This window comes from Mustelus asterias, chromosome 14 (assembly GCF_964213995.1).
Source record: "Mustelus asterias chromosome 14, sMusAst1.hap1.1, whole genome shotgun sequence".
NCBI lineage: Eukaryota > Metazoa > Chordata > Chondrichthyes > Carcharhiniformes > Triakidae > Mustelus > Mustelus asterias.
The window spans coordinates 44,402,201-44,420,771 of record NC_135814.1 but is presented as its reverse complement, the minus strand read 5'-3'; the positions used below and the strand labels follow the sequence as shown (position 1 = coordinate 44,420,771).

The window sequence follows — 18,571 nt, the reverse complement described above, 5'->3', positions numbered from 1 at the left end:
TTCTAGTACAACTATAACATTGGCAACTACCTGACAAAGTGAAAAATTGCCTAGATATATCCTGTCCACAAAAATCAAGACATCAATTACAACCCCCGCAGCTTCCTCTTGATCATCAGCATAGTGATGGAAGGTGTTTTTGACAGTGATATCAAGCAACACTTACACAGAAGTAATCTGCTCACTGATGCTTAGTTTGAGTTCTGCCTTGACTACAGAACTCATTACAGCCGTGGTCCAAGTATGGACAAAAGAGCTGAATTGCAGAGATGAGCTGAGAGGATTGTCTTTGACATCAAGGCAGCCCTCAACACCAAGTGGGACATCAATGAGGTCTGGAAAAACGGAATCCATGGAAATCAGAGAGAAAATTCTCCACTGGTTTGAGTCACATCTAGCACAAAGAAAGATGGTTGTGGTTATTAGAGGCCAATCATCTCAGTCCCAGGAGATCACTGCAGGAGTTCCTCAGGGTAGTGCTCTAGGTACAATCATCTTCAACTGCTTCATCAATGACCTTCCCTCATTCACAATGTCAGAAGTGGGGAAGTTCTCTGTTGATTGGACAATGTTCAGTACATCTTGCAACTCCACAGATGCTGAAGCTGTACATGTCCACATGCAGCAAGATCTGGACATCACTTAGGCTTGTACTCATAAGTAGCAAGTGATATTCATCCCACACAAGTTGTGGGCAATGTCCATTGCCAACAAGATAGAACACTACCATTTCACCGTGACATTCAATGGCATTAAAATTGCTCAATCCCCTGGGATCCTGGGGGTTGCCACTGACCAGAAACTGAACTGGATTAGCCATATAAATACTGTGGCTACAAGAGCAGGTCAGAGGCTGGGAATTCTGCAGTGAGTAACTCGGCTCCTGATTCCCCAAGGTTTATCCATCTACAAGGCATGAGTCAAGAGTGTAATAGAATATTATCCACTTACTTGGTTGAGTTCAGCTCCAACAATACTCGAGGACAAAGCAGCCCACTTGATTGTCATTCCTATTCACCAACCTAAACATTCACTCCCTCCATCACCGAAACACAGTGGTAACAGTGCGTATCACCTACAAGATGCACTGCAGCAACACATCAAGGCTCCTTCGACAGCACCTTCAAACCCACAATCTCAGAAGGACAAGGGCAGCAGACACATGGGAACATCACCATCTCGAAGTTTCCCTCCAAGCCAACTACCACCCTGACTTAGAAATATATTGCCGTTCCTTTTGTCACTGGGTCAAAATCCTAAAACTCCCTCCCTAACAACACTGTGGATGTATCTACACCACATAGACCGCAGTGGGCCAAGAAGGCAGCTCACCAGCACCTTCTCAAGGGCAATTAGGGTTGAACAACAAATGCTGGCCTGGCCAGCGATACCCACACTGCATAAAAGAAAATGTAGCTATAAATAGGTGGATAAATTGAATTGTATTTCCTAAATAGGGGAAGGCCAAGAATGATGTAATTGTGAAGTTTCAAATAACAAAGGAATTGGTAAAGTACATAGGGAACAGCTCTTCTTTCCAACAAGGGAAGCCAGAATTCAAAATTCAAATCAACTACATTCAAAGTCAATTCAGAAAAAAACTTCAGACATTGAGCACTACAAGAATTGCAGTGCTCAATAGGCATAAAGATGGAGAAGCATTTGAAACGTCCCTCAGATGCTGACTTGGGAAGTTCGGACACTTAAGGAAAAGAAGAAAGAGCAAGGAACTGGGAATAAAAAGATAAAGCTCTGTTATGGTTAATAAAATGGTGGAGCAGATTTGATGAAGTTAATATCCTACTGCTATTTCTATATTCTAAATATTGCAGGCCTGGAATGACTCCCACTTTGCAACTCTGAATTGTAAGTTATTTCCTTATAATGTTTCTTCTAGAATGAGCTTCCTTCAGGGAAGTAGAGGTTAACAACTTGAAACGACCCTGCTCTGGAACACCATGTACCGTTCCTGTGTTGCCTAATGAGAGGTGACTCATTTGCTGCGTCAGTGGGCTGATCATTGATGTAGGCTGCATTGGCATAGGATGATCCATAGATGGCGACATTACTGCTCCCTAAATAAAAGAGAAAAACAATACATTGAGGAAAACAGGTTTTGGTTTGGTTATCACCACAATAATTTAAATAAATATTACAAGCATGACAGAGTGACTAAACCACAGGTCATGTATTTTGTGCTGACTAGTAGAGATAATTGGATCCAAATTTCCAAGTAAAGGAGCTTAAGTTAGACTCTAGGTCATCTTACAGAGTTACTCATCATGGTGTGACACTAATGTTGACAATGAAGTATGCCCGCCATTCATTTCACTATATCCGATTTAAGTGGAGAACACAGAATAAAAACTGTGTTCAATAGAATTCGAAGTGGCAAGCCTCAACATTCTCAGAAGGGCAGCACAAAATGTGGAGACAAAATATAAAGAGAAAAAGAAAAAGAAAATTCTCCAGCTTTAATACATTGAATAGCCACAGAAAGAATTCTCCACCCCTTCTGCAGGCTAGTTTGTTAGGAGTGTTAGACCATTGAAGGTTTGTTCTCTAAATTGGTTCCTGGGATGAGGGTGTTGCCCTATGATGGGAGACTGAGTATATTGGATTTATATTCTCTGGAGTTTATAAGGATGGCCAGCTCTGATGCAGGGTCATCCTGACTTGAAATCTTGGTTCTATTCTCTCTCCACAGATGCTGTCAGACCTGTTGAGATTTTTCAACATTTTCTGTTTTTGTGTTGGAAAGGAAATTTTGTGTTGTTGAACAAAAGATACATGCGATGGAACCTTTTTATCTTGCACTTAGAAGGACAGATGCAAGAATGCCAAATTTCAAAGGGAGCAACTGATTACCCTGGAATGGTAAAGCACCTTAGAAATCTGAGCAACAGCTGAAGCCAGCAGTAGCAACACAAGTGTTATTTTACATTAACAAGATTCTGCCATCAAGCCAAAAAGACATTTTGCCTATCATACAAATATGTGACATGGTACATGAATTTCAATGTCAATGTGATGCTAAGCACATAGGTTGTATATCCAAATGACTGTGGCAGATCATATCAAATAGTATGTCCCATCTGCTGTCAGTAATTTAGTACTGACTATACTCAACCAGTAGGAAGTCTCACAACACCAGGTTAAAGTCCAACAGGTTTACTTGGTAGCAAATACCATAAGCTTTCGGAACGCTGCTCCTTCGTCAGATGGAGTGGAAATGTGCTCTCAAACAGTGCACAGAGACACAGAAATCCAGTGTTGGCATCTCCACATCATATACTCAACCAGCCAGTGCTTTCAAAATCCAGAACATAATATCTAGCATTAGATGCTGTCAGAAAAATGAGGAATTACGATATTTTATTTTGGTAGTAATACTATCATATTTCTCATATACTGGAAAACAGGCTGGTGGGGGTGTGATTGATGTAATTGGATTAAGAAACAGACTGTCAGGGTCTAGACATCAGTAAGCAATGGTTTTATATTAATGAAGAGGGAACCAAGAGGAGCTTACCTAAGGATTTACATAAGGCAATAAAATAAGTAGTTTTAGTTCAAAGGGGACCATGCACAAGTTGTAAAATTGTAAGTGAGGCAAAGATGGGGTAAGTTTACTTTTTAATATATATAAGCTATGAAGTAATAGAAAGGTATTTAATCAATTCTTATATAAGGGACTTCTGAGAGACTGTATGAAACAATAGAGGGTAGGAAGATCAAAGGGAAGGAACACATTTAAGAAAATACTGAAGTCTGTGTGAGGGGATAGTGGCTTAGATCTCCCAGAGGACATTCGGAAGCATCGTCTATATGGATTTCAGTAAGGCATTTGACAAAGTCCCACATGGCAGGTTGGTTAAGAAGGTTAAAGCTCATGGGATACAAGGAGAAGTGGCTAGATGGGTGGAGAACTGGCTTGGCCATAGGAGCCATGATGTGGAGATGCCGGCGTTGGACTGGGGTAAACACAGTAAGAAGTTTAACAACACCAGGTTAAAGTCCAACAGGTTTATTTGGTAGCAAAAGCCACACAAAGCCACATTGTGTGGCTTTTGCTACCAAATAAACCTGTTGGACTTTAACCTGTTGTTAAACTTCTTACTTGGCCATAGGAGACAGAGGGTAGTGGTCGAAGGGTCTTTTTCTGGCTGGAGGTCTGTGACCAGTGGTGTTCCGCAGGGCTCTGTACTAGGACCTCTGCTGTTTGTGATATATATAAATGATTTGGAAGAAGGTGTAACTGGTGTAATCAGCAAGTTTCCGGATGACACGAAGATGGCTGGACTTGCGGATAGCGAAGAGCATTGTCGGGCAATACTGCAGGATATAGATAGGCTGAAAAATTGGGCGGAGAGGTGGCAGATGGAGTTTAATCCGGATAAATGCGAAGTGATGCATTTTGGAAGAAATAATGTAGGGAGGAGTTATACAATAAATGGCAGAGTCATCAGGAGTATAGAAACACAGAGGGACCTAGGTGTGCAAGTCCACAAAGCCTTGAAGGTGGCAACACAGGTGGAGAAGGTGGTGAAGAAAGCATATGGTATGCTTGCCTTTATAGGACGGGGTATAGAGTATAAAAGCTGGAGTCTGATGATGCAGCTGTATAGAACGCTGGTTAGGCCACATTTGGAGTACTGCGTCCAGTTCTGGTCGCCGCACTACCAGAAGGACGTGGAGGCGTTAGAGAGAGTGCAGAGAAGGTTTACCAGGATGTTGCCTGGTATGGAGGGTCTTAGCTATGAGGAGAGATTGGGTAAACTGTGGTTGTTCTCCCTGGAAAGACGGAGAATGAGGGGAGATCTAATAGAGGTGTACAAGATTATGAAGGGGATAGATAGGGTGAACGGTGGGAAGCTTTTTCCCAGATCAGAAGTGACGTTCACGAGAGGTCACGGGCTCAAGGTGAGAGGGGCGAAGTATAACTCAGATATTAGAGGGATGTTTTTTACACAAGAGGGTGGTGGGGGCCTGGAATGCGCTGCCAAGTAGGGTGGTGGAGGCAGGCACGCTGACATCGTTTAATACTTACCTGGATAGTCACATGAGCAGCCTGGGAATGGAGGGATACAAACGATTGGTCTAGTTGGACCAAGGAGCGGCACAGGCTTGGAGGGCCGAAGGGCCTGTTTCCTGTGCTGTACTGTTCTTTGTTCATGTAATATCTCCAAGCAGATAGTGTGGCGACTGGTAATAGCTAAAATAAGACACTATGTGGACAAGGACGGATCTGAAGAGCCAATTTGCTGTCACCATCAAACAACACCCCAGCAGCAACAGGGCATTGTGTGGTGAAGTTGCTGGAATTCTATAGATTTAAAAATCTATAAAGATTCTTGTCATCAGAAAAAGGAAGGTTAGCTGCATTAAGCTAGGATCTTTTTGGAACTGTTTAAAGTACTGTTAACTTTGTGAAGTTATTCTTGTGTTTAAGTGTAATTTTTAAATTTCCTTTATCTTAATAAATGTTTATTTCGATATAAAACCACCACAATTGGTCAGAGAAGTCATTTCCTGATTTTGGAAAATCTCCTTGTAATACACAAATTGCAAAAATCATTTTGGCAGCTGTTTCAAGTTTCTCTATGTGATTTAGACAGCTCGGCATTTACCATCAGCAGTGCCTTAACAATATGATTCTTGATTGATAGCATTTGACGAACAATCACATTGATAAACAATGTGACAACAATTGTACTCCCAACCAATCTAAGAAGATCACTTAGGCTCACAATGTGGCTCATTTACACTTGCTAGAATCTACATATAAAAACAGAGGGACCTGTCCTCTGGAGACAAAAGGGACACATGGGGGACAGCAGTTCTCTGGTGCATTCTTCATGGCAACTGCTCGACCAAGAATCGCCTTGCCAACCCACGTAACACCCTGCTCTCATGCAGCATGAATTGTTACTCCCAGTGAAATATGGCATTCTTGCATCTTGCAAGATGAAAAGCTTCAACAGCATTTCTTGTTTTTCAGCAATACTTAAATTCTGTACAATAAAGGAAATTTATTTTTTATAAAGCTAATGTGCCATAAATTAAATTAACCTTCGCCAGTAAAAATGCTGATATTAAATGATTCATAGGTTCCAGCTTTCTGAAATGCTGAATTCACAAAAATAGGAATTCATTAGGTAACTACATGCCTGATTATACAATTCTTTCCGTAGCAAAAACTAATTTTACTTCCATAGCAGAATTTTAAAAAAATTATTCACATGGAAAGCAAACATTGCTGAAAGGAAGCTGATTTAGCTAGCGAATCTGTAATAAACATGAGCAGTTTTCTGAATAATTTAATTTCATATGGAAAGAGAAAGTGTTGCTTCAAAAATAATTACTTTTAAAATGTCTACACACATCTGTTCAATGTTAATGATGAATGTACATTAATAAATGTTTTGCTAATCCTCAGACATGTCTTCAACTCAGTTCTCACTCCATCAGCCGCAATGCCAATTTTTGACTTGCTTGTCCATCACATATGTAGCCCCAGTGCACCCGATGCAGTATTTGTCTAGTTAATTAGTACATACCATGTGGAGCAAATAACAATCTGGCAGTAATTCCAGAAAACTAATTTCAAGACTGTGCCGAAATATGACTGGAACTCTGTTTCTCTTTAATCACAAGGGGGAAAACAGAAAATGGCTAGGTGCATTTTATTCAAATATAAACTTGTTTTTCTAGTGCTTTTAGAATCATAGAAACCCTACAGTGCAGAAAGAGACCATTTGGCCCATCGAGTCTGCACCGACCACAATCCCACCCAGGCCCTACCCCCATATCCCTACATATTTACCCGCTAATCCCTCTAACCTACACATCTCAGGACACTAAGGGGCAATTTTAGCATGGTCAATCAACCTAACCCACACATCTTTGGACATAGCAAGATATCTTTAACATAGCACATCTTTAACATAGTAAGATATCCCAATATGTTTCACAGGTGTGTTAGCAGGTAAAGATTGATACTGAGGAGATATTAGGGCAAATGATGAAAAACTCAATCAAAAAGGTAGGTTTTATGTATCTTAAGGGTGGGAAAGCTAGACAGAAGGACAACTATGGAGGTAGACTGTTTTCATAGAATCATACAGCGCAGAAGAGGCTCTTCAGCCCATTGGGTTCACACAGACACATTAGAAACACCTGAACTCCCACCTAATCCCATCTGCCAGCACTTGGCCCATATCCCCGAATGTTATGTGCCAAGTGTTCATTCAGATACCTTTTAAAGGATGTGAGGCAACCCGCCTCTACCACCCTCCTAGGCAGCACATTCCAGACTGTCACCACCCTCTGGGTAAAAAAGTTTTTCCTCACATCCCCCCTAAACTTCTTGCCCCTCACCTTGAATCTATGTCCCCTTGTGACTGACCCTTCAACTAAGGGGAATAGCTGCTCCTTATCCACATTGTCCACATCTCTCATAATCTTGTACACCTCGATTAGATTGCCCCTCAGTCTTCTCTGCTCCGACAAAAACAACCCAAGCCTAAGCAACCTCTCTTCATTAACTTAAATGTTCCATCCCAGGCAGCATCCTGGTGAATCACCTCTGCACCCCCTCCAGTGCAATTACATCCTTCCGATAATGTGGCGACCAGAACTGCACACAGTACTTTAGCTGTGGCCTCACCAAAGTTCTTTTTTGGTTCAATCATGACCTCTCTGCTTTTGTAATCTGTGCCTCGATTGATAAAGGCAAGCATCCAAAATGCCTTTTTCACCACCCTACTAACATGCCCTTCCGCTTTCAGAGATCTGTGGACAAACACACCAAGGTCCCTTTGTTCCACAGAACTTCCTAGTGTCCTACCATTCATTGAGTACTTTCTTGTCAAATTACTCCTTCCAAAAAGTGTATCCACCTCACACTTTTCAGGGTTAAATTCCATCTGCCACTTATCTGCCCATTTGACCATTCTTCTATACCTTCTTATAGCCCAAGACACTCGGCCTCACTGTTAACCACCCCTCCAATCTTTGTGTCATCCGCAAGCTTACTAATCCTACCCCCCACATAGTCATAAATGTCATTTATTTAAATGACAAATAATATGGGGAATCAACACGGATCCCTGTGGTATGCCACTGGCTTCCAGTCACTAAAGCAGCCTTCTGTCATCACATTCTGTCTCCTTCTGTTTTGGGGAAGGAATTCCAAAGCCAGAGACATGGACTGCTCAAAGCGCAGCCATCAATGGAAGGGCAAAAGAAATTGAGGACGCAAACAGGTCAATTGGAGGAAAACAACATTCTTGTCGAGTTGCAGGACCAGAGGAGATTAGAGAAGCAGGGTGGCGAGGCAATGGCGAGCCTGAGAATACAACATTTCAGATTTTGTTGAATTGAGGGCTAATGTCGGTTAGTGAGCATAGGGGTGATGAGAGAAACAAGATATGCTCAAGTCAGGATATGGGGATCATACTTAGAGGAGTCCAAATTTACAGTGAGTGGAAGACAGGAAGTGAGCCAGGAATAGTCAAGACTAAAGTTAACAATGGCACTGTTTAAACAGCTGATGAGCTGAGGCAGGACAGAGACAGGCAATATAATGGAGGCTGAAGATGAAAGAGCAGACCAGCAGTATGAAATATTCAAGAAAAAATGCAATTTGTACAGACTAAAACAGAGCTGCCTGATAGTTGTCAGAAGAGTTTACCACAAAGTTTCATTAATAAATAAGGAGGCTGGACCAAAAATTAAATTCAAGAAAGAGACACATAACAAAAATACTAGAGTACCAAGCTGTGAGGAACTAGAGATAGTTTTAAATAAGTTGTCTTTGTATTTATGGTGATCAGAATAAGAAATAGCTTTAAGTTTAAGTTATATTTTTTATATAACCTGCACTTTCAATCAGAGTTTATGACCCTTGAAATAGTTTAGGGAAGTTAAAAAAAAGGTAGCAAAAAAAAACTGTGCTGTTACCGAGCAATAATGGTCCAGAGAGGAACCACAGAGACAGAACAGCAGCTTTTAGTTCAGTTGGTGATTACGCTCTAAGGTGAAAGAAGCAATTTCAATCTCTCTAGCTGGACAAACAAGCAATTGCTGAGGAAAGCAAGTCTAAGAGTCTTAGGCTCTAAAGTTAAAATAACAGTGAATTTCAAATGAGTTCTGGATCTCAAGGGAGATACTAAGCTATCAGCAGTCCACTAGGAGGAGGAACTGCAGAAGCAGGTCCTAAAGGAGAAAAGTTCCAAGAAGACCTTTAAGTTAAGTCAAAGGAAAAGACTTGAATCTGGAAACGATCCTGTTAAGTGAAGTCAAAAGTGAGGAGCGGAGGAAAACTCCAAGTGCAAAGACAAAAAGTTGCTGGAAGCAGACTTTGAACAAGGTGGATTTGTGAGAAACCAGAATATCAGTGGAGACGATCAAAGATTGATGACTCCTTAGTGTGGGCCTGTGAAGCAATGGTGTTATCTTGGTACGGCTCAATACCTACGAGTATGTGTAGAAGGTGAAGCTTGAATGAATGTGGTGATCCAGGGGAGAGGAACATTGTTACGAGAGATGAAATTCCTGCAGGTGGGCCCTTGTGGAAGGCATCTGAGAGAAAGCACTGCTTGGGAGAAGATTCCAAAGCAAGTACTTTGAGCGTGAGAAAGATAGAGTTCCAATGAGATCAATTGGCTCAGGGTGACAAGCCCCTGGGGGGAGTTCATAAGACCCATTTCATCTGTTTGGCATGGCATCACTTGGTTTCAGAGTGTGGTGTGTTTGACCACAAGTCACCTATTTTTTAGTGGACTGTGTATTTAGTGTGGACATTAGCGTACAAGATAGATTTTGTAACTTATGCTATCCTTACAAATCTGTATATATCTGTAAAGATATAGCTATACATGAAGGAGTTGCATATTATAGTTTCTCTTTTCTTGCTTATGTTTTACTCTTTTATTAAAAGCTCATCAATGGACTCTGTGACTCTGTTCAGTGGTCGCTCTCCAACTTTCTAAATAAAAAAAATAAAAGTTAGGATCTATCAGGTCTAGTTCCATCCTAGGATCTGTCTTGTCCAGTAGTAACATCAACTGGAATTGTAACACAAGCATAGAAGTGAAACAAAAAGTGAGATTGGAAGAATTAAGAGAGAATGGGTGGAATTTTACAGCCTTGCTTGACCCAAGACCGTTGAAATGGCGGAGGTGCTTAATGAATACTTTACCTCGGTATTCACGGTGGAAAGGGATCTGGGTGGTTGTACTGCTGGTTTGCGGTGGACAGAAAGGATCGAGCATGTGGACATAAAGAAAGAGGATGTGTTGGAACTATTGAATGGCATCAAGGTTGGTAAGTCGCCGGGACCGGATGGGATGTACCCCAGGTTACTGTGGGAGGCGAGGGAGGAGATTGCGGAGCCTTTGGCGATGATCTTTGCATCGTCGATGGAGACGGGAGAGGTTCCGGAGGATTGGAGGATTGCAGATGTGGTCCCTATATTCAAGAAAGGGAACAGGGACAGCCCGGGAAATTACCGACCGGTGAGTCTAACCTCAGTGGTTGGTAAGTTGATGGAGAGGATCCTGAGAGACAGGATTTATGATCATCTAGAGAAGTTTAGTATGATCAAAAGTAGTCAGCACGGCTTTGTCAAGGGCAGGTCGTGCCTTACGAGCCTGGTTGAGTTCTTTGAAAATGTGACCAAACACATTGACGAAGGAAGAGCGGTGGATGTGGTCTATATGGACTTCAGCAAGGCGTTCGATAAGGTCCCCCATGCAAGACTTCTTGAGAAAGTGAGAGGGCATGGGATCCAAGGGGCTGTTGCCTTGTGGATCCAGAACTGGCTTGCCTGCAGAAGGCAGAGAGTGGCTGTGGAGGGGTCTTTCTCTGCATGGAGGTCAGTGACCAGTGGAGTGCCCCAGGGATCTGTTCTGGGACCCTTGCTGTTTGTCATTTTCATAAATGACCTGGATGAGGAAGTGGAGGGATGGGTTGGTAAGTTTGCTGACGACACCAAGGTAGGTGGTGTTGTGGATAGTTTGGAGGGATGTCAGAAGTTGCAGCGAGACATAGATAGAATGCAAGACTGGGCGGAGAAGTGGCAGATGGACTTCAACCCGGATAAGTGTGTGGTGATCCATTTTGGCAGATCCAATGGGATGAAGCAGCAGTATAATATGAAGGGTACCATTCTTAGCAGTGTAGAGGATCAGAAGGACCTTGGGGTCCGGGTCCATAGGACTCTTAAATCGGCCTCGCAGGTGGAGGCTGCGGTCAAGAAGGCGTACGGCATACTGGCCTTCATTAATCGAGGGATTGAGTTTAGGAGTCGGGAGATAATGCTGCAGCTTTATAGGACCCTGGTTAGACCCCACTTGGAGTACTGCGCGCAGTTCTGGTCACCTCATTACAGGAAAGATGTTGAAGCCATTGAAAGGGTGCAGAGGAGATTTACAAGGATGTTGCCTGGATTGGGGGGCATGCCTTATGAGGATAGGTTGAGGGAGCTTGGTCTCTTCTCCCTGGAGAGACGAAGGATGAGAGGTGACCTGATAGAGGTTTACAAGATGTTGAGAGGTCTGGATAGGGTAGACTCTCAGAGGCTATTTCCAAGGGCTGAAATGGTTGCTACGAGAGGACACAGGTTTAAGGTGCTGGGGGGTAGGTACAGAGGAGATGTCAGGGGTAAGTTTTTCACTCAGAGGGTGGTGGGTGAGTGGAATCGGCTGACGTCGGTGGTGGTGGAGGCAAACTCGTTGGGGTCTTTTAAGAGACTTCTGGATGAGTACATGGGATTTAATGGGATAGAGGGCTATAGATAGGCCGAGAGGTGGGGATGTGATCGGCGCAACTTGTGGGCCGAAGGGCCTGTTTGTGCTGTGGCTTTCTATGTTCTATGTTCTAAGACCAGAAAATCCTGCCTGAGGTCAACCGACATTTCCATTGTCCGCCCCTCACCCACTCCAATTCCGTGACGGGCGGGACGATAGAATTCTAGTGAATATTTCAGCCAAAGACTGACGATGATACCAAAAGTTTTGATAAGCACATGAAAAATAAAATAGTTATTAAGGAAGGTGGTGTAGAGGACATCTGCTTTACTGTAGAGCACAAACAAATGGCAAAATAGAACTAATACCAATGCTTTTCTTACATTGTCAAAGTAGGAATGGAAAACTAAGAGGGATATGGACAGATGTGAGATATATCAGTTGAACATGTAAGTACTTATAAATATGTAATTTTATGAAAAAGAAGAAAATGGAAACTATAATACTCTCAAATAAAGTGAGAGACAAAGATTTAAGTTTAATTAAGTAGAGATATTCAAAAGCAGGATTGCAGGTGAAAAGAAAAATCAAGAAAATAGGAAAATTAAGTTCTGGGTTTTATAGGGAGGCAAGGAAGTGATGGTGGATATGTTTAGACATTGATTAAATTAAAATGCACGTATTGTGTGCAATCTTTTGCACCTCAAAGTAAAGACAAAATGTTAATTTACTCGGAAGATACCTTGGGGAGTTGTTAGTTAGGATAAAAACAATGAAAGGATAGGACTTCATTTAATAAGAATATTGGTGAAAAGGAGGTCTATTTGAAAAATAGATCTATTTCAAAAAGGTGTGAGGGGCTAATTACTGAAAAGGTAATAAAAGGAATGCACGTTCATGAATAGTACTAAAAGTGTACAAAAGAGTGATTAAACATTTTTGTTTAATTTAAAGGGCTATTTTAGTAAACAAGTGCCAATCATGATGAGGGAATTAGAACACTGGCTATACCATTTCTGTTTAACCATCTACGAGACATGCTACTGTCAGGAGTCACAGACATGCCATGAATAAAAATAGTTTTCTATTGTCGACTGCAGCATCTTTGTGGTAAGGAATTAAATCAGTTTATTCCAGATGATACAAGCTTAGTATGCCCAGCTTTTTCTCAAAAGGCAGCCCATTCATTCCAGGAATTCCCCGTCCATTTCAGAAATCAGTCAAGTGAACTTCCTCTTAACTACTTCCAATGCATTTATATCCTTCCTTAAATAAAGAGACTCATACTGTACACAGTATTCCAAATGTGGTCTCACCAATGCCCTGTATAACTGAAGCATAATTCCCTTACTCTTGCATTCAATTCCCCTTGCAATAAGCGATAACATTCTATTAGCTCTGCTAATTACGTGTTATACCTGTATACAATCCCCTGGCATGGGACTTTCACTCCTCGGCTTCTTACCCAAACAGCCATTGGAAACTGAAGAGGTTAAAATCATTGAGTTCAGCACTGTTCCCTGAGAAGCTGCTGTGAAGATGTTTCAGAGCAGTTCCCACATTTACACACCGGCGGCACGAACAAGTTGCACAATGGACAAGAAAATGGGAACTCTGATAACCACAAGGTGGTAGCCATAACAGTGGGTGTGGATGTTTGGATGGTGTAACTATGTATGTGTATCTCATTAGTAATTAATCTTTATAATTAGACAAGCATATAGAGGCTGTAACTGATTAACTATATTCACCTGACATAAATGAAGTAACGAGCAATATTAGTTGTAATTGGATATCAATGACTTCAGAACAAATGTATACTTGTGATTGGTATATTGCAAATTACTTGTAAGCTAACCAAACGTATAATTGGTCATGCCATTTATCACTCAGGAAGTCTGTATGCCATCTTGTGGACAGCAGACTTCCCTGCAAGAGCTTGAACAGAGGTTGATTTAAAATTCCGAAAACTTCATCTGGCCTTTTGAGGGAAACAAAATACAGATTCGCTCGATAGCGGCAAAATTCTGTATCAGTCTTTCATGTTTGCTCCAAACATTCGGGAATAAGGTGCAAACCTTCCCTTCTGTTCCCAATTTATTTCGATAACTTTCGCTGATCCTATTAAACTCCACAGTAAGCTGATATCTTGAATCGCAGAGTGAGTTCTCTGACCTCTTCCCCAAACCAATGTGTTACCACTGGGTCAAATATTGCCCCCAAGCTGACAAGGATTTCTTTTCCTAAAATGATTCCCTCTGTGTTTCGGCACACCAAAATCAAACAGGCATTTCCATGTCCCCTATTTCAAGAGTTACCCACTTTGTTTGGCTTTTACTCACCCTCCTCCTGCTCCCTGAATTGTTATTGATCATTTAGTTGTTAACAGATTTTCATTTGTAAGGGATATGGATGCCACCATGTCTATCAACATTGTGCAATGCTGGCCCCCTAACATTGCATTAATAAACATCCTATGGTCCCCACTGTTGAATATGAACTGCATTTGGCAATGAAAAGAAGGTTTGTTTGTATTGTTGTGCCTGACCTTGGGAGGTCAACTTTTCAACCCCATTGCAGGAATTGCCTTTTGGCAAAACTGACCTGAAAAGATCTTTCTCCTGCAATCAGGGAAGGAATTGTAAAGTTGCAAATGTGGCATTTCAGTAACTATTCATGAACAAGATTCATTCATGTGCAGTGGCAGCATTAAAGACATGTTTGAAAAAAAAAGGAAGTAAGTTTGACAAATACCCTGAAAAAGTGCGAATTAAATAGAATTTGATTTATTATTCCCTATTAGGCAGAGATGAACCTTTTCTTGTGCAAAAGATAGCCAACTTACAGCATGCTGCATAAGATAAGGTTGGTGTGGCATCCAGGAAGTACTCTGCACCTGCAACACAATTTTAAGAGTTCATCAAATTACATCTATCAAAAACACAGTCTTCAGTTATTGACAAACACTGCCACGTTAAATGGGTGTTAAGGCCCATCATTAAGAGGATGTGGGAAAAACAGTGGCAAAACATATGCCCGATAACATAAATCCACATTTCACAACACACACCCATCTAATCATTAATATTCTAGAATTATTTATTAACCTATTCATGAATCGTGAACAAATCACAACAAATGAACATACAAATTAGGAGCAAGAGTAAGCTATTTGGCACCTCAACCCTGTTCCACCATTCAGTAAGATCATGGCTGATCTAATTGTGGCCTCAACTTCATATTTTGCATACCCCTGATAATCTTTGTCTCCCTTGTTAGTTATGAATCTATCTACCTCTACCTTAAAAATATTCAATTACTTCACCATTGCTCTTTGGAAGAGTTCCAAAGACTCACAGCCCTCAGAGAAAGAATTTCTTCTCATCTCCATCTTAAATGGGGGACTCTGTATTTTTAAGCTATGTCTCCTCGTTCTAGTCTCTCCCACAGGAAAAACATCCTTTCAGCATCACCTTGTCAAGCCCCCTAGCTATCTTATATACTTCACCTCTCATTCTTTTAAATTCCAGCCTGCCAACCTTTTCTCACAAAATAACCCACTCCATTCCAGAAATAATTTGAGTGAACCTCTCTATACTGCTTCTAATGCATTTATATTCTTTCTTAAATAAGGAGACCAAAACTGCACACAGTACTCCTGATGTGGTCTCACCAATAGCTTATACAACTGTAGCAAAAAATTCCTACTTTCATATTCCATTTCCCCTGCAATAAATACTAACATTCCATTTGCCTTCCTAATCACTTGCTGTATCTGTGCACTAGATTTTTGTGATTCGCGTACAAGATATCAAAATCCCTTTGTACCTCAAGAGTTCTGCAATCTCACCATTTAAGTAATACAGCACTTTATGATTCTTCCTGCCAAGTGGACAAGTTCACATTTTCCCTCATTCTACTCCATCTGCCAAATGTTTGCACATTCACTTAACCTATCAATGTCTCTTGGCAGACTCCTTGGCCACCATGGGCGGGGCAAGCTGGTGAAATCGTGCGAAAGCCAAGAAATCAGGATCACGCCCAATTTATTGGCTCTTGCAATTTTACTGGCATGACTGTTCTAAACACTAGTCTTAGATCCAATTCTCTCTCCCTCAAACTGAATGCAAGGAGAAGGTGCAGGGGCACCTTAATTATGAGGTCATTAATTAATCCCATCTCATTACACATTACCAGGTCTAGTATAGCCTGCTCTCTGGTTGGTTCTAGAATGTACTGTTCGAAGAAACTGACCCACAAACATTCAGGCTATTTATGCCAATCTGATTTGTCTAATCTATATTTAGATTAAAATCACCCACGATTATTACACCTGTCTCACAAACCCCCATTAATTCTTCCTGTATACTCCATCCTACAGTGTGGTTACAATTGGGGGGCCCCACAAGTGACTTCTTATCTTTACTACTTCTTAGCTCTACCCAAACAGATTCTATTTATCAATCTCCAGAACTAAGGTCATCTTTCTATTATGCCAATATAATCCTTAATTAACAGCGCTACTCCTGCACCTTCTCCTTGCATTCTGTTCTTTTGAAATGTCATGTACCCCTCAAAAATCAGGTCCCAGCCTTTGTCATCTTGCAGACAAGATGTCTCTTTGTTTGACTGGAGTGAGACTGGGGGACAGAGTCTTAGCAGGAGTGCTGAGAGTAAGCAAAGAAGTGATTTAATTATTCATTTAAGGGTATTCCTTGTATATTTCGCGGGCTTTTTTCAGGGTTTTGAATTGAGGAAGTGAGGTCAGCTGAAGGGGATTCTGGGAGGTTGAGTCTTAGTATAAAAGGCAGTTGCCTGGGGCGTTCGCCGGGAGCATAAAAAGCCGGCTGCACTATACAGCGGGCAGCGTCGGGAGTGGGCAGTGTAGTGAGTGGGAAGCAGAGTGTGAACTATAAGGGCTTTGGCTCACAGGGCTTAGGCTGAAAGGGCGAGGCAAGGCTAGTTATTTTTTATCCAACCCTATAAAGGATAAGGGCAGGTATGAGTGATCGGCCAGTTTAGTGCTTCCGATGTGGGAGTTCCTGCAAACACCTAGCTTCCCAGAGGTTCACATATGTGCCAGGTGCGTGGAACTGCACCTCTTGAGGGACCGTGTCATGGAACTGGAGCTGCAGATCGCTGACCTTAGTCTAGTCAGGGAAAATGGGAGAAAAATTGACAGGAGTTATAGGCAACTAGTTACACCGGGGCATCGGGAGGAAGACACGTGGGTCACAGTTAGGAGGAGTAAAGGGCAGAAGGGTAAAGTACCAGGGAGTACTCCAGTGGCGGTCTCTCAAAATAGGAAGGGCTTGGTGACAGGTGTGAGAGGGGAGGGGAGTGAACAGTTAGAAGAGGGGTCACCTGTGGTTGTCCCACTCCAAAACAGGTATATTGTTTTGGATAGTGTGGAGGAGTGTGCCTCTCCAGTGGTAAGACACAGTGACCAGGTCACTGGCACACAGTCAGGCTCTGTGGCCCGGAAAGGGAAGAGAGGGGTTAGGAGAGCGATAGTGGTGGGGGATGCATCAGTTAGAGGCACGGACAGGCGATTCTGTGGGTGCGAACGGGACTCCAGGATGGTAGTCTGCCTACCTGGTGCTGGGGTCACGGATGTCTCCGAGCGGATAGGAGGCATATTAAAAGGGGAAGATAAAGAAACGGATGTCATTATACACATTGGTGAAAATGACGTAGATAGGAAGAGTAGGGGGATCCTAAGAGAGCAATTCAGGGAGTTGGGAAATAGGTTAAAAAGTAGGGTCACGAGGGTGGCCATCTCTGGGCTGCTCCCAATGCCTCGTGCCAGTGAGGCTAAGAATAGGGAGTTGGTACAAATGAATGCCTGGCTAAAGGACTGGTCCAGGAGGGAGGGCTTCATTTTCATAGATCAATGGGAAGTTTTCAGGAGAGGATGGCACCTGTACAAGAGGGAGGGGTCACAACTAAGTTGGAAGGGCACAAATATCCTGGCTGGGAGCTTTGCTAGTGCAGTTCGGGGGGGTTTAAACTAGTATGGCAGGGGGGTGGGGATCAAAATATTAGGTCTACAAGTGTGGAGACTGGGGACGAGCTTGGGGCTGGGACAAGGCTGGCAAAGAAGAAGAGCACTCTGGGGGAGGACGACCTCACTGGGCCTGGAGGTCTGGAGTGCTTATACTTCAATGCAAGGAGCGTAGCAGGTAAGACAGACGAACTTGGGGCCTTAATGCGCACGAGGAATTTGGATGTGGTTGCGGTGACAGAGACTTGGTTGAAAGAGGGACAGGACTGGCAGCTGAATATTCCAGGGTACAAGTGTTTTGGGCGAGACAGAGGAGGGGCCAAAAGAGGTGGGGGAGTAGCGGTATTAGTTGGAGAGCATATTACAGCGGTGCAGAGGGAGGACAATTCGGAGGGGTCGTGAAACGAGTCACTCTGGGTGGAGCTTAGAAACAGGAAAGGCGCAGTCACTATGTTGGGGGTGTACTACAGGCCCCCCAACAGCCCAAGGGAAGTGGAAGAATGGATATGTCAGGAGATACTGGATAGGTGCAGGAAAAATAGGGTTGTTGTAGTGGGAGACTTCAATTTCCCTGGTATAGACTGGAAATCGCTGAGGGCAGGGACTCTGGATGGGGAGGAATTTGTAAAATGTGTACAGGAGGGTTCGTTGGAACAATATGTAGACAGCCCGACTAGAGAGGGGGCTATACTGGACCTGGTACTGGGGAATGAGCCCGGACAGGTCTTCAAAGTTTTGGTAGGGGAACATGTGGCAAATAGTGACCACAATTCTGTTAGCTTTAGGATAGTGATGGAAAAGGATGAGTGGTGTC

The 18,571-nt window shown here is 42.6% G+C and overlaps 1 protein-coding gene across 9 annotated transcripts in view; it reads right to left on the bottom strand.

Moving 5' to 3' along the window:
• Positions 1-18,571, bottom strand: part of LOC144503629 (RNA-binding motif, single-stranded-interacting protein 1-like) — a 240,687-nt gene that overhangs the window by 11,011 nt on the left and 211,105 nt on the right. For all 9 annotated transcript variants that reach the window (XM_078228267.1, XM_078228268.1, XM_078228271.1 and 6 more), the window contains 2 exons: positions 14,599-14,649; positions 1,965-2,075 (listed from right to left, as the gene is read on the bottom strand). In XM_078228267.1, coding sequence (XP_078084393.1) covers positions 1,965-2,075; positions 14,599-14,649 — 162 coding nt within the window. The remainder of the gene's footprint in view (positions 1-1,964; positions 2,076-14,598; positions 14,650-18,571) is intronic.